The following is a 24850-nucleotide window of genomic DNA, read 5'->3' as shown; positions in this document are numbered from 1 at the left end:
GCCCCCCGACGCAAGGCGCTTGGGAGATGACCCGGCCTTGTCCCCTTCCGGTTTAGCGTGATTCCCCGTGAACAGAACCCCTTTGGGAAGACACGCGGATCTCGACGGGGCAAAGGTATTTGTCAACCTCAGTCGAGGCTCAACATTGTCCATATCACACTAAGTTGCTGACGCCGTACCCCTACTAACATGGCACTACTTTATAGTTTGGTTGACTATACGTTTACTAGGAGATTTTATATTGTGAGTTCGCCCAATTAGGGTAATAGAAGATCTTAGGGCTTTAAAGGTCATAGAGCTCCATTGCAGGGCCTGTCAAGACGGGTGAGCCCGGGGACCTCGTTGGAAGGAGCTGTGGAAACACTAAGAACAACAAAAAAAAAAAAAAAAAAAAAAAAAAGACAAAGCATGCCGGTCACCAAAAGAAATGCACACCACAGAAAACAGAAACAGAAAAAAAAAAAAAAAAAAAAAAAAAAAAAAAAAAAAAAAAAAAAAAAAAAAACAACAAAAAAAAAAAAAAAAAAAAAAAAAAGAAAGAAAAGAAAAGAAATCGCCGTTCGTGAAAATTCGCTGAACTGGGGTTCAATTCCGTGGCACACCCGTTATTACACAGCACTTGTCAATGCGTGTTCCGGCGACACGAGGTAATCTTCCGAAAATTGTCCTCTAGTCCACCTAGGAGACATCCGTGGGCAGGGAAGGGCCATGATGAGTACACTGCTCTTTAACATGTGGCTGACTCGGTTTCCAGCGGCCGAATGACACTGCTCGTTGAATATCTTGGTATTCCGTGTTGTTTCAATTTTTTTTTTTGGTGTTTTTTTTTTTTCCTTCTCACCTTCTTTAGTGCCATATCCTCTAAATGCTTTGCCTCTGTAGCTCGGTTTTGAGACACGCATACAAGTGTTAATGAGAGAAGCACGTCCTTACCGCTTGACAGCTGTGTCCCGATACTGGAGGACACCAAATCTTCTAGGTGCCTCCATGGAAGTCGTGCCTCAATATCTTTTACTCAACTTATCCATCGACTACTTGGAAGATCCAGACATGTCAGATGGCGTTCTATGGGAGCCAGAGTAGAATGAAGCGATCCGAGGACTGGCGATAAGAAACACGACCACTCAGAAAAAGGCCTCTCTTAAATGCTGATCTCGCATTACGTTCGCTCGTCTAGTAAAAGAGCCAATCAATGCAGATTTCGTCACTCGGGCATCGTGAATTTGGCTGATCACCGAAAGGTCCATGTGCCGGTGTTACCAATGGTGGTGGCTATGGAACTTGCGCAAGTACTAAAGTCACGGTGACCCTTTCAGGAGCCTTGCGCCAGTCTCTACGCTGGGTCGAAAGCAATTGCATTGAGATTTGTATCTCTGTGGGTATGTCCCGACTACTATGTCATGTGGGAATAGTGGCCCCCCTGTGCAACCACGCATATGCTTTCTTCCACACCCTCGTGATGGCTGGTAATTAGGCATTGCCTTAGCTGTAATCGTAAGCTAATTACTTTGGCAATCTCCGTCTTGACTCGCAATCGGAGTCAGGACTGACCTATTTTTTCGACTATTATCCTCCTAAGCGAGTGTGGCGCCTTCGAATTTCACGCTTATCTGAGGAAATAGAATCTGCTGTATAATCGACTTGGGTCTTGGCAGGTGAACCAACCGGACGAGTAAAGAGGTTATATGACAAGATTTGGACCGACGAAGGTCAATGGCTTAGAGATGATCCGTCACCTGTCGTCAGAGATATGTCCTGATCGAGTAATTCCGAATGAAGCTATCAACTCTGTGGAGAGTCGGTGAAGGCTTTTCCGGACAAAACGTCTGTCGTCTTGTCTCTCTCAGACTTTCTCTCCTTTGTCGCCATTTTTTCTCTCTTTTTGCCTATTCCTGCTTTTGTTAATTTCCTAGGGACGAAGCTCCGCGGGACGGTCCGCGAAATACCCTGGTATTGTTTCCGCCCACAACGATGAAAGGGATAATCAATAATTGGCCCCGTACTAAGAACCCATCAGAATAAATTGACAATAAAAGCTCCCCAGATAGGCAAAGCCATTCCCTGACGGATATCATCTGGTTCAAATACCCGGATGAGTTATTGAATCAGAAGTGTCGCTGATCATTGGTCAATCTAGTTCAATCATTTATACAACCTTCCCTAACAATATAGATGGTTTTCCCATTTCTTTTTCTTTTCCTTTTTTGCCATCCCTACATTATGCCGGACAAGATCTATTTCTAGGCAAGTGGATCCCCGGATCTAAATAGAAATAAATTCCAAAGTGGCTTATTATAAGCAATAGACGTGTATGCATGCATGTACATACAGCAAATGTCTAGATTAGGTACATAATCCTCGCGGTCTAACAAATATCCATGCCGTCGATCCCAGTCTTATGCAACTTAAATCCCTCAAGTGACTACTTCCCAGAAGAACTTTGCTCTCTTAACAGGCTGTAAAAAAAATTCAAGATTTAACGATTCACCAAAACCCCCAAATAGCGCAATATTGCACGATATACCCCAATACGAATGAGTCGCGGAATAAAAAGCCCACCGCCTCATTCCAAACAATACTCCCTCCCCAGCTGGACATAGTCTAGACTCCCTTCCCAACACAACATACAAACCAAAAGTACCTTACCCAATAACCATACATACATACATAGAATTCTGAAAGCCAGACCCCCAAAAGAAAGAAAAAAGGGGGGAGAACCCGCATCAACTCCACTAGCCCGTCACAACCAGGGGGACGTAATATTTCACATAGGAAAATTGATATCATACGGGCGTGTAGATACCGTAGATACTCTGCTCTGCCCCCCCCCCCCCCCCAATCCCCTGATCTAGACTGTTCTACGTTTATGGCTAAGCTATCGTTCGCCGCCTGTCATATTTCCAAGGCAAGTATGGGCAACGACACACTTTGGGACCTTTGTACAGAAGGTGAATCTGGATGGTCTCATTCTTAACGAGATATCACTCTTCCCTGCTTCATCACGCACTAGTGGTGCTGACGGGACTGTTGATTTCTGGGTACATCCTCGTTTACATTGCGGCCATAAGTTTTTTTCCCCTTCGGCTCAGTACCGTTATTTTGGTATTCTACTCCGCAGAGTGAGATGTAGCCGCGCTGCATGCGCTACTGCATGGATGAATGCGCTAAATTCAGAATTTCTAGGTTTATGTTAGGGGGGTGGTGGTGTGATGGCGATGTGATATGTCTTTTATTGATTCCTATGGAGGGGAGGAGCCAATCAACTGGGAAGGGGTGGATCGGGGTTTATGTGGCGGTGATGGGGAATTAATGGGTTTTCTGTTCCTTCTTTCCTGACTACTTTTTGGTGCTGGAGTGTTGTGGTGGTTGAGTGGCTGTATGGACATTTCTGGGTGTTGCGTTCTATGTGGTTGGGTAGTAAGTAGTATGGCTGCTGAGGTGGTGCTTGCAGGTATCGGAGTAAGGCAGAGATATATGTACATGGTCTATAGCATTCAGTCTTATTGTAGGCGCATTACAACCCTACGAAGGATTGATCATATCACAATGGCTGAGCAGATGTACTGACTGCAACATTCGATGGTATGTACAACAGGATTTTTTTTTTTTGAGCCAACGCCTTTTCCCAATTCATTACATTCACCTCTTTTTTGATGGCCGGGCATTCTTCTCCCTTCTCTTTTGCTTCAGCTTCCTTGCCAGCCGGATATCATCTGTAGATTTCAGCTCGCTCTTGCCACGTGCAGCCGCGCCTCCAGCTTTGGACAGCTGGCGCTCCTTAGCCGCTTCACCCTTCTTTTTCATCTTCTCGTAGTCGCCACGTAGACGGTCAGCCGCCTTGGGGGCCTGTTCCTTTCGGTGCTTGAAGCGGCGTCCTGACATGTGATTATTGAGGTCAGCGGCGAGACCTGGTGTCTCTGCCTCGCCCACACGTGGCAGACGGCCCATACGCTTGCCCTTCTTCCATGCGTCGAATCGTCCACTGCGGAAGGAGGATGCAATTTTGGCACCAGATTCACCGCGTACAAGTCGAGTGCCCTTGGACCCGTCTTCATCGTTTTGCCGTGACACATACTTCTTGTGCCGCTTGTCCCAGCGCATCATAGTACGGGGCTCGGCGAACCCGCGGCTACCCTCATCACCAAGTAGATCCATAGTAGCACTACGTGAAGCTTGAGCAAAATTGGAATTAGTTCCGGTGTGCACACCATAGGCCCTATCTTCAGCCAAGTTTGTGTTGGATGGAGTGTATGACATGAAGTATTCGGGGTTTTGGAAGGATGCAGCGCTTTCTTTCTTTGACTTTCCTCCGTTATACGATGAGAAAGTGACTTCGAGATCGGACTCAGATGCCAGTGACATGTTATCGGGTACTCCTTCAGCGGCATCATCTTCATCAAACTGGTCATCTTTCTCCTCAGCCTCGTCGGCTCCTTCCGTGTTTCCGGTAGATGCATCCTCCAAGAATTCCGACTGTTTTTCGGCCATCTCTCGTTTCTTCTTTTTGTGATCAACCGTAGTCCGGATTCGCTTGATGGTATCGACAGCTTCGTCACCTTCACCCTTGCCACCACGGCGATTGTGCACTTCGAAGATTGTTTCCTGGGGCCGGTAACCTCCGATGCGGGCAAGCATCTTCTCACGCTCTACTTCCATTTGACTTGATTGGTCATTGAAAAGAGGATGTACGGCTGTCCAGTTGTCAGAAGCGACAACTTGTTTTGACCGCTTAGCACTCTCTAGGGATGCCGAGTTTCGAGTTCGGATATAGAGCTTTTCTCCTTTGCTAGCAACGATGCGTTGAGCATACACATCGGCATCATGATCCAAAACCTTTGTAACCCATTCACAGTTGTTGGACAGGCCATCCCTAGGCAAGCTGCCGACGACGACATCTTCGGCGTAGTTAACTTTGTCACCATACTCACGGCCAATGACGAGCCTTCTCCCGAGGAAGAGCTGCAGATCAAGCATATACGGGGCATCTGCATCCCGAACTAAGCTGTAACTCCAACCCTTTTGGCCAGCACGAGCCGTACGACCGACACGGTGAACGAAGATCTTTGGCTGAGATGGGAAGTCATAGTTGATGACGTTAGCAAGGATAGGAATATCAATACCTCTTGCTGCAACATCTGTGACAACAAGGATATTAGAGATACCAGTTCTGAAATTCTGGACCTGAATCTTTCGCGCAGTCTGATCCAAAGAACCGTAGGCATAAGAAGTTGCAAATCCGGCCTGGCAGAGTAGAGAATAGAGGTAATCCACGTGATGTTTTGTCGCGGCGAAAACAATGGTCGAATATTTTGTCGGAGACTCCCGCGTGTTGACAGCTTTCATCTCCGATCGCTTCCGTTTCTTAAAATTCTTAAAGTCGTCTTCTCTTCGACGCAGCGAGGCCTCAGTTGGGCCAGTGGGCATTCTGATAACCTCATGAAGGATGTAAAGCAAGGCTCCTTCCTTGTCCGCAGATTTGACAGAGAAGAAGGCATTCTCAAGATCCGGCGAGATCTTACCTTCGGTATCCAAACGAATAAGGGTAGGCTCTTGTAGACCAGCACGGGCGAATTCCACCAGCGACTTGGGCAACGTCGCAGAGAACAAAAGAGTCTGGCGGTTGGCAGGGAGTCCGTGCAAAATCTCCGTAAGCTGAGCAGCGAAACCCATCTCAAAGAGTCGATCGGCCTCGTCAAACACCACGTAACGGATACTAGACAGATCCAGATTCATCTCCACCTTCAAGTGCAGGAAACGTCCGGGTGTCGCAATCACAATATCGGGATTACCGGCCATCAAGCTGAACTGTTCCTCCAAGCTATCACCACCAACAAGAAGAACAGACTTCAAATCTGTACCCTTTCCCAGCTCCTTAACAACCTTCAACGTCTGTAAAGCCAGTTCTCTCGACGGCGACAAGATCAGCGCCCTGGATCCAACTTTGGTACTGTGGCTCTTCAACTTCTCTATCATGGGAATAACAAAGGCAGCCGTCTTTCCGGAACCTGTCCGCGCCATACCGACTACATCCTGATCGTCCATAATCACGGGGATAGTTTTGCGCTGAATGGGAGTCGGAACCGAAAAACCCTTCCGCGTAATGGCTTTCAACAAGTGTGCATTCAGTCCCATTGCCTGGAAACCACCACCCTTCTTGACAGTACGGCCCTTGAGGTTGGAAGACTTCCTGTTGGCCGAAGCCTGTTGCTCTGCGATGAACGCCTCGTCATCTTCGTCGTCGTCAACTTCTCCAAGAAAATCAAGCTCTTGAGCTGGGGCCGCCTTCCGTTGCCGCGTTGCCTGCTTCAAAGATGTATCATTATCGGAATCACTGTCATTCTGAAAAAGCGCATTCGTGATATCGAATTCATTCTCTGACGCTGCTGGCGACGCTGCGCGATGAAGCATTTTGGCCTCTATCTGTTAGAAACGAAAAAGAAAAAAGTGTTCGCCTAAAAAGGCATATGAATAAATCACTGAAACAGAGATCAATTTCGTTGCGCAGAGATTCTTATCAAAAAAACTGGGTATCTCAAGTCACACCAACGCTCCCAGTGAAAACTGAGTGAAAAAGACGAGAAAAGGCAGACCTTCTCTCCTCGTCCGATAATTGACGCTTCTTATCGATCCTCAACTTTTTTTGTCGGCAGTGGAGAAAAAAAGCTAAGGCGGTCAGGGATCAAAGTAGCTCCGGAAACGGTGCAAACGTATCAAACAGTCCCCGCAACGCGTCCAACGCGTCCAGAAGCGGTAAAATGGCGATGATTGCTTCATTTCAGATAGAGATCTAAGGTACATAGCTTAGTTCGGCTCAAATAACATAAGATGGGTAAGCACTCACTTCGGTGGTGAACACCTCAGTGCGCAGCTCGCTTTGAGTATGGTTTGCTAAGTACTCTTTAGATAATTACGGTTACGGTTCTTCTTCCTATGGGGGTGGTGGTGGCTTCATGCCAGGAGAGACAAACAGTCCTGCCGGAGGAAAGGTATGAAATGGCCCTACCTAGAAGTTATCTCGAGTGGCCCAATATTTTACTACGAGCTTCATCTCAGCTTAAATCAATGCTGATCTACCACCCAGAGCGCCGACGGCAACAACACCACACTCCGCCCTATCACAATCAAACAAGCCCTCGACGCAACACTACCCTATCCCGAAGCTGATTATCAGATTGACGGCGCCGACGTAGGCAGCATTTGCTTCGTAGGACAAGTCCGCAATATCAGCACTCAAAGCACAAACATCACATACAGAATCGACGACGGCACGGGCGAAATCGAAGTGAAACAATGGGTTGACTCGTCCACAGCCGATACTATGGACACAGATGATGGCAAATCAGGTGCGGGGAAAAGCCAAGTCATGAATAACGGTTATGCCAAGGTGTTCGGGAAGTTGAAAACGTTCGGGAATAAGCGATTTGTGGGATCACATTGTGTGCGACCCTTGACGGATATCAATGAGCTCCATTGCCACATGCTGGAGGCGGTTGCTGTACATCTTTTCTTTACTCGTGGTCCTCTTGGTGGCTCCGGCGGTGCTGGTGCCGCTGCTAGTGGAGTGGGTGGTGCTGATGCCGCTATGGGCGGTGTTGATGATTATAGCGCTAGCAAAGGACTTCCGGCTATGAGTTCCGTGGCAAGGAAAGTGTACAATCTGTTGAAGACGGAGCCTCAGAGTAATGAGGGGCTACACGCTCAGCTCATTGCGGCTAAGCTTAGTCTACCCATGCCGGATGTGGCTCGTGCTGGTGATGAGCTGCTTACTGCTGGTGTGATTTTCTCGACCGTTGACGAGCAGACCTGGGCTATATTGGAGTACTAAATATGCGGTGTCTTGCTATCCTTAATTCCTCGCTACTTTATACGGTTAAGCATATGTCTGAAAACCAAAAGGTGCAAATTCATATCTTTGTTGCCCCAATAGCGTATCTTACGTTCCTTAATCCTGATTCAAGCGATACCTCGCACTCTTTATTAAAAACTCGAGCTAGAGCTAATACATCATATCAACACAGCCTAGCTCTATTCAGTATAGGTTTGTTGAAGACACATTTCAACTCAATCCAATTTCCCCTTTGTCCAGACATACGGCTTTTATATAAATTTCAAGATTGTTGGCCACACCATAGCCATATAAGCGGAGAAACTTCTCGTATCTTCCTCAACAAACAACAGCAATAACCGATGGATGGTATCATAAACATGGGCTAAAGCGTTATCTCACCAAGTACATATAGATATTAGTCATAATTTCATGCCGTTGCGTTTCTCTGAAGAGCATCCTGAACTGAACGCTCCCAATCTGTCTGTCTTAGGAATATCATCTCGATCACCGATACTAGAAACAGGGCAATAGCGACACCAGACCAGAGTCCCAGTAACCCCCAGCCCAATCCAAATGTAGTGCCGAAGCTAATAGGCATTGCAATTGCATAGTAGCAGAAGAGCTGGACGTAACCGCCTATCTCTTGCCTGCCGATTCCACGGAGGATACCGTTGCAGTTAGCAGCAAGAGCATCAAACAGCTGGAAAGCCGCACACAATGGAAGAACGTGTGCTACGAGCTCAATGACTTCTTCTTCCGAGGTAAATAGTCGTGGGATATAGGAGCGCAGCGATGAGAGGAACAGCATATTGAGCACACCTACGATAACAGCACCTCCCATAGTCACTTTGGCTGAGATCTTGGCGGGCTCGACCAGGGTTGCGCCGATCAGGTTTGCAACTCGGGTACTGCCGGAAATCGAAAGTGGGAAAGGGATTTGGAACATAATACTGGCGATAGTCGACAGGATTGACTGGGCGGCTAAGGGGGTTGTGCCGAGATATGACGAAGCTAAGGTCAAGACTTCGAAGGCCAGGCACTCGGCTTCTACCATCACTAAACCAGGTAGGGCAAGTCGAATCATTGGGCCCCAATTGCGCAAGGCCTTGATAGTAAGACCATTCCAGCATTCTGAACCTGCAATGAAGTGCACATAGAGAAATAGGAGAAGTGGCATCAGATTGTCTGTGATGGCTACTGCGATTGGCGCACCAATGAATCCCCATTGAAATTTCTGCCGTTACCATTAGACACAATAGATAATGTGAGAATCGCAACTTCCGGTAACTTACCCAAACAAACAGCCAATTCATGAATGCATTAAGCGGCGCGCATATGAGTAAGACATATAAAGATGCCGAAAAGAGACCTTGTGCCTGCACATAACGCTTCCCGCTTTCGAAGCAGGCATATCCAGGGGCACCCAAGATGATAACCTTCAAGTATAAGCCAGCGAGTACAGCAACTTCTTTCTCAGGAACAATTTTCATAAGGATTTTGTCTGCAAAGAACCACAAAACAGCGATCGGGATAGTGAGACTGCAGAGAAAATACACCATCTTTTGCATTTGCAGGCCTACTAACTTCTTCTTGCCAGAGCCATAGGCCTGTGAGCACAGCGTGTCTAAGCTGGTTGCTAAGCCTTGGTATACTGCATATCCGGTAATGTTCGCACTCATGCTAGCCAGACTAACGGCACCAAGCTCTATCGTGCCTAGATGACCAAGGGTGAAAATACTGGCCACGGTCAAGGAATATTGGAGTAGAAAAGTGATCATCAACGGGACAGCATTTTTACCAATCACCCGCGCTTCCCGTTTCCACGTTGTGTGAATTAGCCCGGCTGCGACGGCTTCTTCCCACTTCCTGTCAACATCTTCGTCATCCGTTGCATTGTATTCCTGACCACCTCCTGGGGCTCCTAATAGCGCTGTAGTTTCACCTGCCGGTAGAATAGATGGAGTCACTCGCCGCTTTGCCCGCGGGTCTATGACATTGTTATCGCTCAAAAGATCCCTCTCATCCTCAATAGCTCGCTCGCGTTCCCTGCGTGTCAGCCTCTCTCGTTCTCCAGAATGAGGTACAACTGTGGCATGAGAGACCGTGGTAAAGAAGCTAGGACGGCGGTAGGAGCCGGCTAGAGAATGGGGGTTGGTGCCGGGCTGACTATTTATTGCGCGAATAGTGGAAGACTCGGAAGCTTCATCATCAGTGGTAAGCATTGAGCCTTCATCATCTGCGTAATTCTCTAGATCTCGAGCAATCGCCGCTTCAGCGAGCGGGGAGCTGGATAAGAAGCGGCCATGTAAGGCTTGGTCCGATGCTGTCCCGAGCGGACGCGCATTATTGCTGCGGCCCATTGTGTCAGTGATGTAAGAATTGTAAGAATTGCAAAGGCAGCGTAGGAGTATGTGCTCAGGATTTATGAAGATTTCATCAGCATTGCTTGATGGCGACAAAGGGGTTCAAGCACAACGGCTCGAGAAGGGTAGGATGAATCAGAGAAGGAAGGGCGAAAGAAGCGAAAACAGAAGCGGGGGGGCGGTGATGGTTGTAATCATAATACGGTCAATCAGCAGATTTTGCCTCTGAAGAGCTTTCAGCCATTGAAATAAAGTTGTATGGCCGGTTGTTTGGGTTGGATCCACTTCCTTTGGCTCCAGCCGATGCATTGACCTTGCTTGAGTCACTCTCGTTTTGGCTAGCGATTTTTAATCTTTCCTCAATCAAGAGTGGTGCTGATTTACACGTATAGATAACATCAAGTAAGATTAAGCTGCGATAGGGATTATGCTGCCTCCGTTGTCCCGTAAATGCCCTGACAGTGGGCAGGATACAAGCAGCTCCCCGCAATGTGGACCCCCACCATGAACCTTGGTGGGTGTAAAACGAATCCATAGAGCTTTGCGTGGAGGTGGAGGTATTGATCCAAGATCTTTTGTCTTATCTTAATATACCGTCACTAGAGCGCTGCCTCAAGATCTTGTTCGCTTGGTTACTTTCAACAATGAACCAACGCAGCCAGCCGAATCAAGCCACCGCTAAAGCGACAAGCCAATCAATACCCGGAAAGATGATCCCCCAATGACCACTGTGACATCATTCCCGATCAAGCCTAGTCGGCATATGAATCACGTGGGTCTGTCATCGGACCTTCTGACATATTGGAGATCAACAAAAGATGGGCGTTCCCCACGCTACTACTTCTGGGAGGAGGAAAAAAGAAAGAATAACACTTGTTGATATACTGTCGCGATAATATCTCACCGGCGTTCTCGTTGACACATCGTCAACCTAAAACATGCCAGAATCTACAGCAAGCCAGAATGCCGCTTCTCTTCGGCCGCGGTTTAATCCAGTGATCAACCCGGCAAACTCAAGGCCGGTCCTGGTAGACGAGTGAGCGCCTCTAAATCCTAATGAACCACAACTTTGCTGGGAAAGCTGCAAACTCAAGAGCAACCCAGAAAAAAGGACACAAAACTAACCCGGCCAAGGCACCTAGAGGACAACCACCACATATTCCTTTACCGTCCCTTACTTGGAGCCCTGTTGTTCGAGAATGTCACTTCCGATGCCCGCGACCATTGCGCAAATGAACGCACATTTCTCTCTTGGCTTCGCCTCTCTATGTACCTTGCGGTCGTTTCTGTAGCCATCATCATCTCGTTCCACTTCCACGGTGGACCGACCGGGCTGGAGCGACGGATGGCTCTGCCGCTGGGCATTATCTTTTGGGTCCTGAGCTTAGCTTGCCTCGTGAATGGATTTGCGAACTATGTACGGACTGTGCGAAAGTACAGCCGGAAAGCGGCTTTGGTGCAAAGTGGATGGAAAACTCAAATGACATTTACAGTGGTGGGAACCGCAATTCTAGGGAGCTGTATACTGTTCTTGGCGACGGATGCGAAGAATTCTACCTAAAGAGAACTGGAGTTGCTTTTTCGCTGAATAAAACACTGTGCCTTGAGCAAGCTTCCTAATAAAGCACTATCGTTTAACTCATATCATGGTCAGATGCGACACCAAAGTATAACAAAACGCAAAGGGTCCGTTATTAACCCCCGGTAAATGAGAAAAGGGGCACCTAAAAAATAATTAAGATAGCTTCCGTTCAAATATTAATACTGCGTCTGACTGGCCCATGTCGTGGTATCATCTTCCAAGTGTACGGATAGAGTAAGGCGAATAAGTATCCGCGCTGCGGTGAGACAGAACCGCATAACATCAAGTCATCAGCCTCCTTAAAGTCGGCTCTCACATGCGTCGGATCTCTTTCTCGCCCTTGTACTTGTCCAGGGTCGCAGAGCCGAGGTGGCTCCACCATTCGAACAACATCGAATTGCAGATAAGCTTAAACCAGGGGGTGAACTTCAGCCCCGGCTGCTCAAACATCCTCTTCAACTCGTCGGCCGAGACATACTTCGTGTCCCGGACCTCATTCAAATTAGGATTCAATTCTACATCTGCCTGGATGAAGAGAATATAGTCGACTGAAGTATGTTAGCCCCGAAGTCATCGAACGGCAGCAGATCAAAAGGAAATGGCAATGGATATAAAACATAAAACATACTCTCATGCTCGCCCCACTTTCCATCACTAGGAGCCTTATAGTGTATTCTTGTGAAGAACTCGAATTTATCCAATGGAACTTGCTCGGGCTTAATCCCCAGCTCATGTTCCAACTTCCGCTGCGCAGCCCGCTTCACGCCCAAGATAGCGGCATCTAGCTCAGAGCCGGTCTCACCAGCAATTCCTAGTGGGTGAGAGCAGCAGGTATTTGTCCACATGTCCGGGAACGTAATCTTCTCGGTGGCGCGTTGTTGGAGCAGCAAGCGCTTGTTGGAATCGAAGAGGAAAACGGAAAAGGCACGGTGAAGAAGACCCCGGTCAATGTTGGTCATAAGGTGGCCTATCACAAGCGGGGAAAAAGGTTCAATTAGTTAACGAATTGGTACATATGGGTAAAGAGGCCAGGCTGGTAGGAAACCGCCATCCAAGCACTCATCCAGTATAGGGGAGTACCATACAGGCCTTCTTGCTGGCACTGCCAATAGGCTTGTCATCATCATCCAGAACAATGCAGACTTCGTCCATCAGGCGAACTTGTTCCTCATCGTACCCCGCGAGCTCACTGCTGCCAGCTGCGGAGGGGTTGCCACTGGCCGAGGGGAGTACTTCGCGAGCCAAAGAGGTGTCAACCTCGGGGAAGAGAGTTGCGACGTTCTCCGTCGTAATTCGAGGTGGCGCGGTGATCGTGGTGGAAGCGCTCATTGTGACTGCACCCAAGAATTTTACAAACGGGATAAATATACAAGAAGAGGGGTACCGAATTTGTATATGATCCAACTTTGGGAAGGGAAGAGGGGCCCAGGAAATAGAAGGATCACCACCCCTCGGAGGCGGTGAATCAGGGCAAAATCGGCTGCAGGTCAGGCAGTAGTACCACTTCTATATTTTTTTTTCTGTTTGTGCAGGGTTGTACAAGCAAGGAGATCCCTGAGACCATCATGAGAAACCAATGGGGCTGCAGTCCTCCACGTCATGTATTGCATATTGAGTTGCCATATGGAGTACAACGTTACGCACTGTGGCTGTCTATTCAGTTGTGTCATTCAACCGTTCCACCGCTCGGCCCGGAGTAACACCCTGGCATACCGGTAGAGCATCGATATGGTTTGGGATGTGGGTGACATAGCGACTGGTGCAAGCGTTTTTCATTCCTAGGAATATGTAATGAGTAGGGCATAGCGCAGGAGCCCCTATCGCAGGAATATGTAGGCCTGATAGATGTTGATACCATCAAAGCAGGACGTTCTGTTGCAGTCTGTGTCCGTAAATAGCTACATAGACTCCGAAGTGCAAAACAGCGTCGAGCAATGTTCTTGTGAGGAGTGATACTAATTAGTTAGTGAATTAAGGCCATTTTCTCGAGAACTCCGAGGACACCATATGTGAACATGTACCGAACTGTGGGACTTGAGCTGCAGTCGTCCTCCTGGTTTAGTTGCTCTTGTTTTCACCCCAACCGTCAGCTTCATATGGTACCTTGCCAAATTACGGCACTTTCAATACTAGCTATTATTGGAGTAGTCTAAATTAAGGTCTACATCGACAATAGAGTAGATATATGCATATCCACTCAGTAGATGCTAGCTTATATTGACAAAGCTGCAGTCGCTATTGGTTCATATTGGCTGGGGTGATCTGTGAAGAGGCAAGGCCATTATATAAGTAAAATGAAACGTACAGCTGACTCCTGCACTGATCGACACTAATTCTGAAAATGAAAGGTGGGTATATTATTACATACACACTATGGCATGCATACAGGATACCACATATACCATGATAATCATTCCTTGTGATACATAGAACCCGAGTTGCTTACAACACACAAGCTCTCAGTAATTTGCATCAGTTGCAAGTATTCCCAGTTTTGGGCCATACATACAGCTGTTACTCTATTTCCATGCCATCGCTAGATGGTGATTATACTACCAGGTTGAACAGTAAGTAGTATTAAAATCGATTGATAAATTCTACTAGAAGGCCTAGCCAGTGAATGGTATTCTTTAGTACATTAAAGTAGCCTCTTCTACAACCCTATCATACAGACCTAATGCCATGATCATAGAGAAATTCCTCCTCTTCTCCATGCAAGATTGACATAATGATCAGTCATAGTTGCCATGGATTAATTATCAGTTGAAGGAGACTGCTCTACAAAGGACAGACAATGTGATCCCATTACGAGGATAATTGTATAGGCAACAAGAAGAGTGGTATCTCTGAGGGCAGAAATATACCGACGAAGAAAAGCACCTCACTATAAATACACCCCATTTTGACTGAGAGACTTGATATGTTGAAAGAAGGTAGCACTGTGTCAAGACGTAAAAATGCACAAAATTTACATAGATGATCTGCTTGTTGTTTTGGAAGTATGCATCATATAAGTATAGATATTTAGAAATCGGGCATTGAGATCGAGATCAATTGCCATTCTACTCCTTACGATACCTTTTTAGGGCATGTGGCTATTTTGACTGTAAATTGCACTTGATTGTACGAATGCATCGCCTAAAACCTTACTGATGCATGAGATTAGCAAGGGCTGGGTAGGGCTATACCCTTTGTAAACTACTAGTATCTAGGTATAGGAACAATGAATGTTGGTGACGTGCCTATGCCTGATAGGTCAAAAGGCTTATATTTTTGCTGAGGATGTCTGCCCAGCTTAGTTCTCTGATAAGATTAAGAAAACTGCGGGTTGGTCGTAAGCAGAGTCTGGACCAACCCGCAGTTTTCTTGCACCAGAGAATTACTCTGCAAAACAAAGTGGGGGTCAATGGCAGTTTGAGTATGAACCCAGTATGTTTATTCTAACTATGACGACAGTCTGCAATGGCAATAACAACATGAACCATAGGTTAAGACCTAAAACATAGGATGTTTATTAGTGACTTGGTACAAAGGTAAGATCCTAACTTATCCTATAGCCCTTGCTTCCTCCAGTTCTAACCCCGAAGAAGGAATAGTACCACGTTAGTAGTAGTCCTAATAATCAGGGAACTTTGAGTCCAAGCTCACATGATGATCTCTAGAAATACTTACTAATTATTAGTCTAAAGGCTTTTTTCCCCCAGTAATGAATACGACACGATTAGTTCGAACCTATAATGAGTCGAAATGAGTCATATGGCGATAATTTCCTGTTGCATATTTCTTTGTTTACTACTCCGTAAAGAGATAAATGGTGGATACATTCTATATTAAATATTAGATAATTGGAGTTATTCCGGAACGTTAGGAAGTTCTAGCCTTGGGTTACTTCGCTTATACAACTAGTATTCAAGCTGGGACCGAGTTAAAAGCGGTCCCAAAAAGAGAAAAGAAAAGGAAAAAAAAAAAAAAAAAAAAAAAAAAAAAAAAAAAAAAAAAGGCCAAACAGTAGCAACACGGATACTAGGTAATCCCCGATGCTTGCTTGGTGAGGGGAAGCGAGACCTCACGTACCAATTAATGTAATAGTAATAATCGTCGTCAATAACCTTCACATCATAATTCATTATGTGGTAGTCTCGCTGCAGCCACACGATGTCTGGACCATCCAAGGGAAAATAAAATGCTCCGAAGGCCGATGATCTGCAGGCCTCAAGCGCGCGATGACAAATTCCTTACTACCCACCCTAGTCAAGGATTGAAGCTCAAGTCCGAAAGCCGGAGCTACCTAGTAACTCTCCTAAACTTCCTATTCAGGAAGTACTATCTCTATATTCCTGTAACATAGTGGTGGATAGTCTATTTGCTGTTGATTGAACACTATAAATCAGACCTTAGGTACTACAGTTTTGACTCTGCAGATATCAGAAGGAATGGGTTGATTCAGGAGATACTCTAATCTAGTTACTGGTTTCCCCAACATCCGAGGCCAGCATAGACGCTATAGCCGTAACCACTTACCAGCGTTTCTCGGGGACGCGCTTGTTTAGGACTAAAGGATTTAGAGCTGTCCTTCCAGAAATTTATCCACCCGTGATCGTTCAAGACAGCCCGTGCTACTTTAGGGTGAATTATCGGCCCTGGAGTTCAGACGGCTGTCCTTCGCTATAAATGGAAATGACAGTCCTGATTGAATCCCTGCAAGTGCGATCCCATCATACTAGTACTCCGAAAACTCCGAGATGGACTACTCCCGGAGTAGATAAGCATGTTGATCTTGATATCCCTGCAGAGTCTAGTTCTCGAGAAAGGAATCATGTTGCGAGTTGTACTCCTCTACCCTGACACACGTGTAGTTGATCGGCCTATAAGAATCGTAGATTTGTCTCCTTTCGGCCGTTGTCTTAATAATCCGTACTAGTACTTTAGGCTGCGACGACTTAGTGAATACTTCGGTGATCGCCCGGGTCGTGTACGGGGAAGCTTCCGTGGTGAAATACTAGGTCTTGTCTAGGCTAACTATCGCTTGAACTTGACAAATGAGCTCTCGGGATCCGTACTGCTTTTTGAGTTTTGTGTCTGTGTGGAACTGGACCTAGCGTTGGCGTCTATAAGGTTCTAGGGCCGTCGGCTCGTGCACGGAAGCCTTAACCGACGCGAAGACTAGTGTATCCGATCAGCAAGCGAAGGGAATAGGACAAAAAAAGGATAAAAAGGAAAAAGGAAAAGAAAAAGGAAGTAAAGGAAATAGCAAGAAAGAAAGGGAGTGAGAAGGAAAACAATGAATTAATAAATTTTTCAAGAAGTCAAAATCCTTCAAATTCTCATGCTGAGCATGGACCAGCCATGCGGTAATGCTAGTTTCTATAAACCCCCAAATGCTGTGTTTGATCGGGAAAAAGTTGAAATAAAAACAAAAGGGAACAGGAAGCCCATTGTACGGTTCTAAGGTCCGAATAGATCCCCAAAAATGTCGACTCGCAAAATCATATCATAAAGTCAAAGCAGATAGCCACCACATCTTTGAGTGCGTTATGTTTGAGACAAATATACATAATTATCCATTGCTGAAGTGGGAAGTCATGCGTCGAACCGTAACTGCCAATTCTGCGATCAACGCAGTAATGGCTCAATATGTAACTTGTTGTTCTCGGTCACTGTGCCAGGCATACAGCTAATGCTTCTGTAAGGATTGTCGTCGTTTGTTTCTGTCGGGAGAATCTTTGAGCGGGGGATCAGGGAGGTACTGAGATGTTTGAATCGCTTCCATCTCTCTGGAGAAATCCAAATTTCGAGGTTTTCGGTGGCAGCCGTCTGTCTTGTGCCTGTAGCATGAAATCATGTTAGCTTACATTTTCTGAAAGCCATGCTAGCTTGACATATTTACCTCGAGAGTGTGTCATGTCGACTAAACCGCTGGCCGCAGTGCTCACAGCCGAATTTTCGTATTCCATGATGAATCTGTTTTTCTATCAGCAAAGCTTTCACCAAGGAATCGTAATTATTCTCACACTATCTACATGTCGTCGAAGGTCAGTTCTCCTTCCAAACGGCCGATCACAGAACTCGCAGTGGTATGACTTCCTGAGGTTTGGGTCGTGCCTCTTCATATGTTCACGACAGTTCGAACGTCGGGTAAACCGGGAACCGCAGATGGTGCACTGAAGGCCGCTTGCAGATAAAATCTTGCACTGCTCATCAGGTAATTCGCTATCGCTCTTAGTCAATTTAAAAACCATCTCGATAGGCATATTTTGCGCCGTGGCTTTACGGCTGTTATCCCCATAACATCCCACATTTGGGTTCAACTCGACCAAAGTACCATTATCATTATCGGGGCGTTGAGGATTGGGAAAAATATCGTCGCCCACCGCCTGGGACATTTGTGGCAGCGTAGCAAGCCCCGCAGGACTACTGGCTTTTGTCAAAAGGTGGTGGTCCCAACATTCGTCAGATTCTTCCTTCACCAGGGCTTGAATCTCGGAACTAGTAGCATCGGAATGAGGGGTATTCGGCCAAAAGCGAGAGGATGGAGCACTCAGGGTGCCAGGGCCCCCTCCAAAGTCAAACGCAGAACCGTAGCTGGAGGGTGCGTGCAGGGTTTGTGGGCTGTAGTAGCTAAGGGGTGAGACAGAAACATCAGAGTGGCCACCAAATGGCTCATAGCATGGTCCAGGAGAAAAATGGCTAACGTCCAGCGTCGTTTCGAGAAGGGATTCGGGAGGCACCAGCTGATTCGACCACTCTGTCACCGGCGATGGGTAGGCCTCGGGTGGAAGCAGCCGTAACTGGCTGGAAGGACCCTTCATGTCGCAATGGGAGATCCCTAAGCCAGTGGTTGACTGCGAGTTGCTCGGATAGCTCGAGGTAGAACACATGGGGGATGAATACGCAGGAGTAGCTTCCAACATGATGTGGTTATCCGGCGGCGATCGCACGACGGGACAGGGCGAAGAAAACGAGGTTGGAGCCTGCTCCATGCTCAAAAAGAAGAAAAAGAGAGAGAAAAACCGAAAAAAGCAAATAGAAAGATAATCTTGTCGGTATTAAGAAAGGAGCCAAACAGTGGAACGTTGGCGAAACGAAAGAAGCAGCAGCAAAATAGATAAAATGAAGCGAATGTAGGTAGTCGTCGCGTTAAAAGACACTGTGGCTATCCTCTTGCTCGTTGGGGTTCTACCTGGCAACTGACCAGCTGGGGGTTCGGAAGGATCTATATTTAATTCGAAACACAGATGAAGGAAGGGGGACAAAATTGATCTATATAAGCATTGGTGACTCAGTGGTATTCTGGCTGATAGATGAGGTCAGGAACAGGCATAGGCTGTGGCTGATGGCTGATGGCGATCTCGATAGACTGAGCCATATGACAATTGGAGAGGAGGTTCCGCCGCAATGACACGATGAAAGGCCGTTAAGCAATGACCTTGACGCCTGGTCAGGCAAGGCAGATTCGTCGGGCTGGAGGCGCATGAATGCGGTGGGTGGGAGTCTCAGAGGGAGAGAAGAAGGGTGTAGGGGTGTGGGAAGTCTAGCTGGGGAAAGGGCCGGACCAGGTTGTCTGCAGCCCATGTCTGCAACATTGAGATAGGCGCGACAATGCTAAGTCATGCACAATTCCTTAGCGCCGAAAAAGTGTGATCAGGCCAAAGTATCGGCGATTGCCGTAGAGTTGGGCAAAAGAGTGGTGAATATTATTGTTGATTGACAATTGGAGGGATCCGCCATTGTGGCCTTGGGATTAGTGGGTTTGCCCGAGTAGGCTCCAGGGCAGAGCCGGAAAGGAAATGAGAAAAAAAAAATGTAACTAGTGGGGGGAGGGGGTGAAAGGCAGGGGGAGTGTAGTGTGTAGGACTGGAGGTAGTCGAAGATGGAAAGGGAACCATATCCATGGAGTGTTATGTGAGTGGGTGGATTTCTTAGATCGAAGGGAAGAGAAAAGACCGCATCAGTCAACCTGCTGCTGAGCAACTGGTAGGTACAGTAAGGTATGTATGGAACGTATGGAACAGGTCCCCAATCACCCGCTGGCCACTCAAACACCAGCGCACATTTCACCCACTGTTCTTGCATCAACTTGGTTTAGTGACGACCCGACAGTCTGGTAACCTTGCTTGGCGAAATAGCAGTGCGTGTCTCTCTGTCTGATTGGTAAACACAGCCGCATGATCCGAGAAAAAAGGGGAGAGAGGGGTACGAGGCTAACGCAGTCCGTTATGGAGGGAGGATAGGAATGAAATGGTGAGGGTGATGGATCCTCCTGTTTAGGCAAGAGGGGCTCTCCGGCCACCCGACCCTTTCAGAGACCAGCAAATAATGATATCTCTGCAGGCTATTGTTTTTTTTTTTTTTTTTTCCCATAATCATGGATTCATTGTTCCTCGATAATGGTCGACTATTGTTCTTTTTACCGTTGAGGTTCTTTTTTTAATAATTAGTCACCATCTTTCTTTTTCTCTTTTTTGAGATCCAAAAAATTTCTTCCCTGTTGACTATCAGTATAGAATGGCCCTTTACATCAGTGATAGAAACAACTAACCTTCTTCTGTCATCTAGTTACACAAATAATATAGACGTTGAAGATCATACGAGCTGAGACAAGATTAACACCCATCTCAACTAACCTTTGGGGGAAAGTACGCTGCCAACTACTCCATACAAAATAAAAATTAAAAATGAATATATGTATGATTCAAATAAAAAAAAAGACAAAGAAAGGAAAAGAAATTAATTAAGTGAAATGCGAAAACAAAAACCAAAAGAAAGGAAAGAAGTAAACAACACATATCTAGGCTGCCATACTCCATAGTAACATAGATTGTTCAATAACAATCTACTTTAGATCATTGCCGATTTTGAAATGGTCAATGGCCGGGTCTCGCGCTAACTCTTTAGGCTATAGAACCGGTTTGTTGTGCGTGTGTATATGGCAGTGGTCCGTTCGCCTTGCCCGGCAGTCCACATTCTCTATCCCCCAATCTTTTTCTTTTCCCCCGAACGTTCATTATTGAACTCGGTGGTGAAAGGCCATGGTAGCTGCCACTCGCTCCACTTGAGTGCGCAACCGTTCCACCTCGTCGATCATTTCTGCGAGGTCAACACTCCCGGCCTGGCCCGGGTTTCGTCCATGCGCTCCAGGGTACGGCCCCGGGTTAGGTTGTTTTCTGGTCCTGCCAGAACCTAGAGAACGAATGTCAGTTGTGGAGAGGCCCAATCCCGTTTGAATCGATGATACGGGACGACTGCTCCCCCGCGTTGTGCCTGTAGGGGGGAATTGACTATCTCGCCGCGAGACATAGCGGCGGCTAGATTCATAAGCCCAGATAAGTGCAACAAACGGAAGATGGGTTGCTTTCAGAAGAACAATGCGCACCCTGCGGATGTGCTCCGCGGGCAGAAAGAGCCTCAATGGGCGGATACAGAGAAGGGGGATGAGGTTCTGTGGATGAAACACCGGTTGTCAGCGGCACGAGCGAACAACAACACCCTTGCAGTACTGACCAATGGTGGCATAAAATAGGTTAGTCTCCGGGAATTACTGCTTTCCAACACATAAATAGATAATCTAGTCCTACGAATTAGCAACCACTAATAAACACGAAGTAGATATTAGTAAAACAGACTGAAAAAGATATTCTTCTCGAGCATGAGCCATGACCTAAGCCAGATGGAAAGTTGGGTAGACAAGTTAGCACTTTGGACGAATCAAATTGGGTAGCCCCACACTAGAGATTGAACGTACCCCCTCTAGACTCATGCTCATCAAGCTGACCAAAGAAGAGATCAGTAACAAGTTCGTCATCGAGACGAAAATTAGCCTGTGATTTGCGCATATCAGCTTCCATGATTTCTTGCGATGTAACTAGAAATTCCATGCCAATTATCGGGGGGTTCTCGGCGTCCGGTCCTAAACGGCGCCTACAAACTAAAACAAAGGGAAAATAGAAAATAAAAATAAAAAATAACGGAAAAGGGGGCACCCAAAGGAGGGTAAACAAGTGGCGCTGAGTCTGATAGCGCCATACTATCTCGAACGTCATCCCAAAAGTCGAACGTGATCGAAAGAGTATGCGGCCAAGTTCACGAAACATACATGCGGCGCAGTATGTTCTGTATCAAAGGGGGAAACTCACATCAAACCGTAGCCGAAAATCGGGGAAATCTAAGAATTAGCGCGTCAGTCAACTTAACGCCAGAGCCAACCGATTTTCTAAAACCCCCTGCAATTTTGATTTGGACTGCATGACAGCCGCTTAGCGCACTGAACTTACTTCGTGAGCGATGTCCTATTATCCAACCATTTCAGCCACCATTAGTTTGAAGAACAATTCTACGCCAACGGAACACAACGCACAAAGCCCAGCACATTCGATCTGCCTCGCGCTGTTAGTGAAAGGAGTGGTCAAAAACAGGGGTGTTCACCGCAATACCCAAAGAACACCTTCACTAAGATCCAGGACATTTGCCTAAGAGAAAGTCGGTCACGGGCAAGCATGGTGAACGTTGTCAAGAACCCTGCAGCGCCACAATGTCATCATATGAGTTGATCTTCGTCGTTCACGCGTGCCTCAGCGCCACATACCAATATACAAAACTACTACAACAGGCATAAATCGGAAAAACGATTTTGTCTAGACCATGTCAATCAGCTGCGTCGCCCTCGGACTAGTCCGGAAAGTGGTACCATCTCTTTCAAAACAGGTATCTATGCATAGAAGTTATCAGCCCGTTCCACAACATGCTTCTCCTAACGCAGGGTCGGCAGGTCCGACATACCAGACTCCCAAAATATGAATTGAGGCTAACAAGGGAGCATAACCTGCTTGCTACCGTCAGATTCTAAACATAGACCTGAAACGATGTACTAGCTAGTGAAACTTGCCTTGGGACCAGGAACAGTGCCTCTAACGAAAGTATATCGAATGACAAATCCGTCATGTATTCACTATCGTTGGCTAATCCGATAGTCCCTAGACGTTCCTTACTGTTAGCACATAGGATGGGGCAAAGTCAGGACTCGTTCGCTCCGATGGCACAGGATCCTAGTCCAGCTGAAAGAACTGGAAAATATATGGCAAGGCAGATTCACAGAGAACAGATGACTCACTCGCAATGACAAAGGCAAGCCCGGTGCCTATGATGCCCATATTCCAGAGCTTCCAAAAATCCATCTGATAGAAGAGCATCCCCGCATCTGCCATTCCACTCACCTCATCATAAGCAAAGGCAGCGATCCAGAAATACATCAGGGTTTCGAAAATCCCTATGCCAGTAGCTTTTCTTTCAACGAGAACCGCATAGTATAAAACTAAGAAAGAGACAAAGAAAGCAGCTTCAAACGCTTTACGATACACTGGGACCCGCAGCCGAGAATATGGATCCGCCGTTCTGCATTACAACTGCACTTCAATAAATAGGACGGATTTCAATAGGCGTTGATCATTTACCTTTTATTAAAGAAGTGTGGTTTCTTCTTCGAATGCACACTTAGGGTATCCCAGAAAACGATTTCCCCTTTCCAGATATGATCAATGACTCTCTGTACGACCTTCTGGCTAAGGAATTTCTTTGCGTGAGCAATAGTTGCGATCTCAAGGGCATTCAAACCAAAAAACAAGGAAAACTTCTCTAGCTCGTAAGCGTCATGAGAAGAATCGTAGGTTCCTTGGTTTTCGTCCTCGAGTGAGCTACCTATACGCCTTGTGCCGCCGAAAAAACGATATAGAGATGAAGAGGAACCCAACAGCAGAGGAGCTCTCTCATCATCAGCTGGTGCTATCTGATCACCAACAGCAGAAGCATAGCCAGAAGCGCCTCTTTCCGCTTGGGCAAGGTTTATGGCCTTCTGTGCGGGCCACATGAGCTCCTCGAGTAGGTATTCGATTGTTTCTCGCTGATTGAGGTGACAGACAAACTGCCAGGCGACATATTCACATGCGTATCCCCGGGTTTCGCTTACACCCCAGTCATAGTCAGCAGCATTATCAAATTGCCACTTCAGAATCCTAGTACGCGTGAGTTCAAAATATATAACTAAGGGTGAGAACACGAAGCGAAATCCTACATCAGTGCAGGTATAATGTATGTGTTATGCGAGCTTTCCACTAATGAGTTGATGAGCAACCTGAGGCTATGACCATGGGGAGTAGACCCGATCTGTTCAAATGTAAATGAGACATCGAATATAGTCAAGGTTAGGTAGCTAGACAATCGCATGTCAGTTTTATGATACATACAGGAAAGGCATTTCATGAGTAAATTACTTATATAACTTTCGGACCACATCAGCCAGCGGTTCAATGTCGTCAATTATAGGGATTTCGAGATGATCATTGTCGGGGGTCTCTAGGGACGATGCAGAAGAACCTAGGTTAACTGAAGACATAACAGTATAATTTTTCTTTTCTGTCGGAATCCTAGGTTTAGTAACTTTCACCTCTCAAAGCGTAGTCGTTGACTGAATGTGGCGTTTTATTGACCAGTTCAGTATCTCCGATAAAGGGAGACCTTGGCGTTAATTGGTGAACGAGCAGATATAAGGACTATCGAAGAACTTTAACTCGGTATCTAAGAATACCCCTTGCAGTAATACACTTGGCAGCTTTGCAGGTATCTCTAGCCGTCGAGGGGTATGGAAGGTGAAGTTTTACAGAGCAGAATACAGCGTAAACGGTGAAATAATATAGCTCCATAATGGGTTGGCAGCTATCAGCGAGACGGGCCGAGTGTGTTAAATCCAGCCATCTGATTGGATAAGGCAGGAATCTTGAGCCTGATAGTTAAATAAGCTTTTCCTGCTATTACGATACGCCATTGCATAGAGCAGAAATGACGCCTCAGGCATTCTATTCTCCTAAAGGCACGATATTACTCTTCTAACGGTTAAGTTTTAGATGTATAACTGGGCTCCATCACTCATCATAATCGCCCGGTATGTTATTCTTTTACCCTTTCCTTTTTCCCTCGCGTTCCACAATCCGTTCAGATAAGATACCATCCAAATGTGTCCCTGACATACAGTACATACAGTACACACCGCAAAATACGAACGATTTACTGAATACACCACACCGCCCG

The 24850-nt window shown here is 46.5% G+C and overlaps 8 protein-coding genes across 8 annotated transcripts; 2 read left to right on the top strand and 6 right to left on the bottom strand.

Moving 5' to 3' along the window:
- Positions 1-3511: 3511 nt before the first annotated feature.
- BDW43DRAFT_279406 (ATP-dependent RNA helicase DBP10) lies at positions 3512-6595 on the bottom strand. The gene has a single exon (XM_032042298.1). The coding sequence runs from the start codon at positions 6406-6408 to the stop codon at positions 3640-3642; it is 2769 nt and encodes a 922-aa protein (XP_031899271.1). The 5' UTR covers positions 6409-6595; the 3' UTR covers positions 3512-3639.
- Positions 6596-6731: 136 nt separating this feature from the next.
- Positions 6732-8197, top strand: BDW43DRAFT_109202 (putative replication factor-a protein). Its single transcript, XM_032037885.1, has 3 exons — positions 6732-6829; positions 6904-6986; positions 7082-8197. Exons 1-3 carry the CDS (start codon positions 6826-6828, stop codon positions 7823-7825), a joined length of 831 nt encoding a protein of 276 aa, XP_031899270.1. The 5' UTR covers positions 6732-6825; the 3' UTR covers positions 7826-8197.
- Positions 8198-8255: 58 nt separating this feature from the next.
- Positions 8256-10991, bottom strand: BDW43DRAFT_301029 (MATE family efflux transporter; the record flags this gene model as incomplete). The annotated part of the gene is made up of 3 exons (XM_032044988.1): positions 8256-9062; positions 9121-10151; positions 10964-10991. The coding sequence occupies 3 exons, from the start codon at positions 10989-10991 to the stop codon at positions 8256-8258; spliced, it is 1866 nt and encodes a 621-aa protein (XP_031899269.1).
- Positions 10992-11129: 138 nt separating this feature from the next.
- On the top strand, positions 11130-11752 carry BDW43DRAFT_312109 (DUF202 domain-containing protein; the record flags this gene model as incomplete). The annotated part of the gene is made up of 2 exons (XM_032047303.1): positions 11130-11227; positions 11326-11752. 2 exons carry the CDS (start codon positions 11130-11132, stop codon positions 11750-11752), a joined length of 525 nt encoding a protein of 174 aa, XP_031899268.1.
- Positions 11753-12085: 333 nt separating this feature from the next.
- idi1 (isopentenyl-diphosphate delta-isomerase IDI1) lies at positions 12086-13102 on the bottom strand (the record flags this gene model as incomplete). The annotated part of the gene is made up of 3 exons (XM_032047302.1): positions 12086-12321; positions 12402-12740; positions 12859-13102. 3 exons carry the CDS (start codon positions 13100-13102, stop codon positions 12086-12088), a joined length of 819 nt encoding a protein of 272 aa, XP_031899267.1.
- A 61-nt stretch (positions 13103-13163) lies between these two features.
- BDW43DRAFT_279400 (uncharacterized protein) lies at positions 13164-13879 on the bottom strand. Its single transcript, XM_032042297.1, has one exon. It carries the CDS (start codon positions 13629-13631, stop codon positions 13440-13442), a length of 192 nt encoding a protein of 63 aa, XP_031899266.1. The 5' UTR covers positions 13632-13879; the 3' UTR covers positions 13164-13439.
- A 3153-nt stretch (positions 13880-17032) lies between these two features.
- On the bottom strand, positions 17033-19083 carry BDW43DRAFT_109138 (putative C2H2 finger domain protein (Ezf)). Its single transcript, XM_032037884.1, has 3 exons — positions 17785-19083; positions 17661-17734; positions 17033-17598 (listed from the first exon to the last, which is right to left on the bottom strand). Exons 1-3 carry the CDS (start codon positions 18751-18753, stop codon positions 17448-17450), a joined length of 1194 nt encoding a protein of 397 aa, XP_031899265.1. The 5' UTR covers positions 18754-19083; the 3' UTR covers positions 17033-17447.
- Positions 19084-20554: 1471 nt separating this feature from the next.
- On the bottom strand, positions 20555-24393 carry BDW43DRAFT_109104 (uncharacterized protein). Its single transcript, XM_032037883.1, has 16 exons — positions 24037-24393; positions 23838-23975; positions 23221-23778; positions 22881-23161; positions 22656-22743; positions 22550-22592; positions 22458-22478; positions 22356-22404; positions 22204-22288; positions 22128-22146; positions 22045-22059; positions 21907-21935; positions 21516-21591; positions 21397-21431; positions 21275-21338; positions 20555-21212 (listed from the first exon to the last, which is right to left on the bottom strand). Exons 1-16 carry the CDS (start codon positions 24156-24158, stop codon positions 20778-20780), a joined length of 2058 nt encoding a protein of 685 aa, XP_031899264.1. The 5' UTR covers positions 24159-24393; the 3' UTR covers positions 20555-20777.
- Positions 24394-24850: the final 457 nt, after the last annotated feature.

Source organism: Aspergillus alliaceus (genome assembly GCF_009176365.1).
Source record: "Aspergillus alliaceus strain CBS 536.65 unplaced genomic scaffold BDW43scaffold_28, whole genome shotgun sequence".
Classification (NCBI taxonomy): Eukaryota; Fungi; Ascomycota; class Eurotiomycetes; order Eurotiales; family Aspergillaceae; genus Aspergillus; species Aspergillus alliaceus.
Note: the sequence above shows the minus strand (reverse complement) of the source record. Positions and strands in the feature narration are given on the sequence as shown.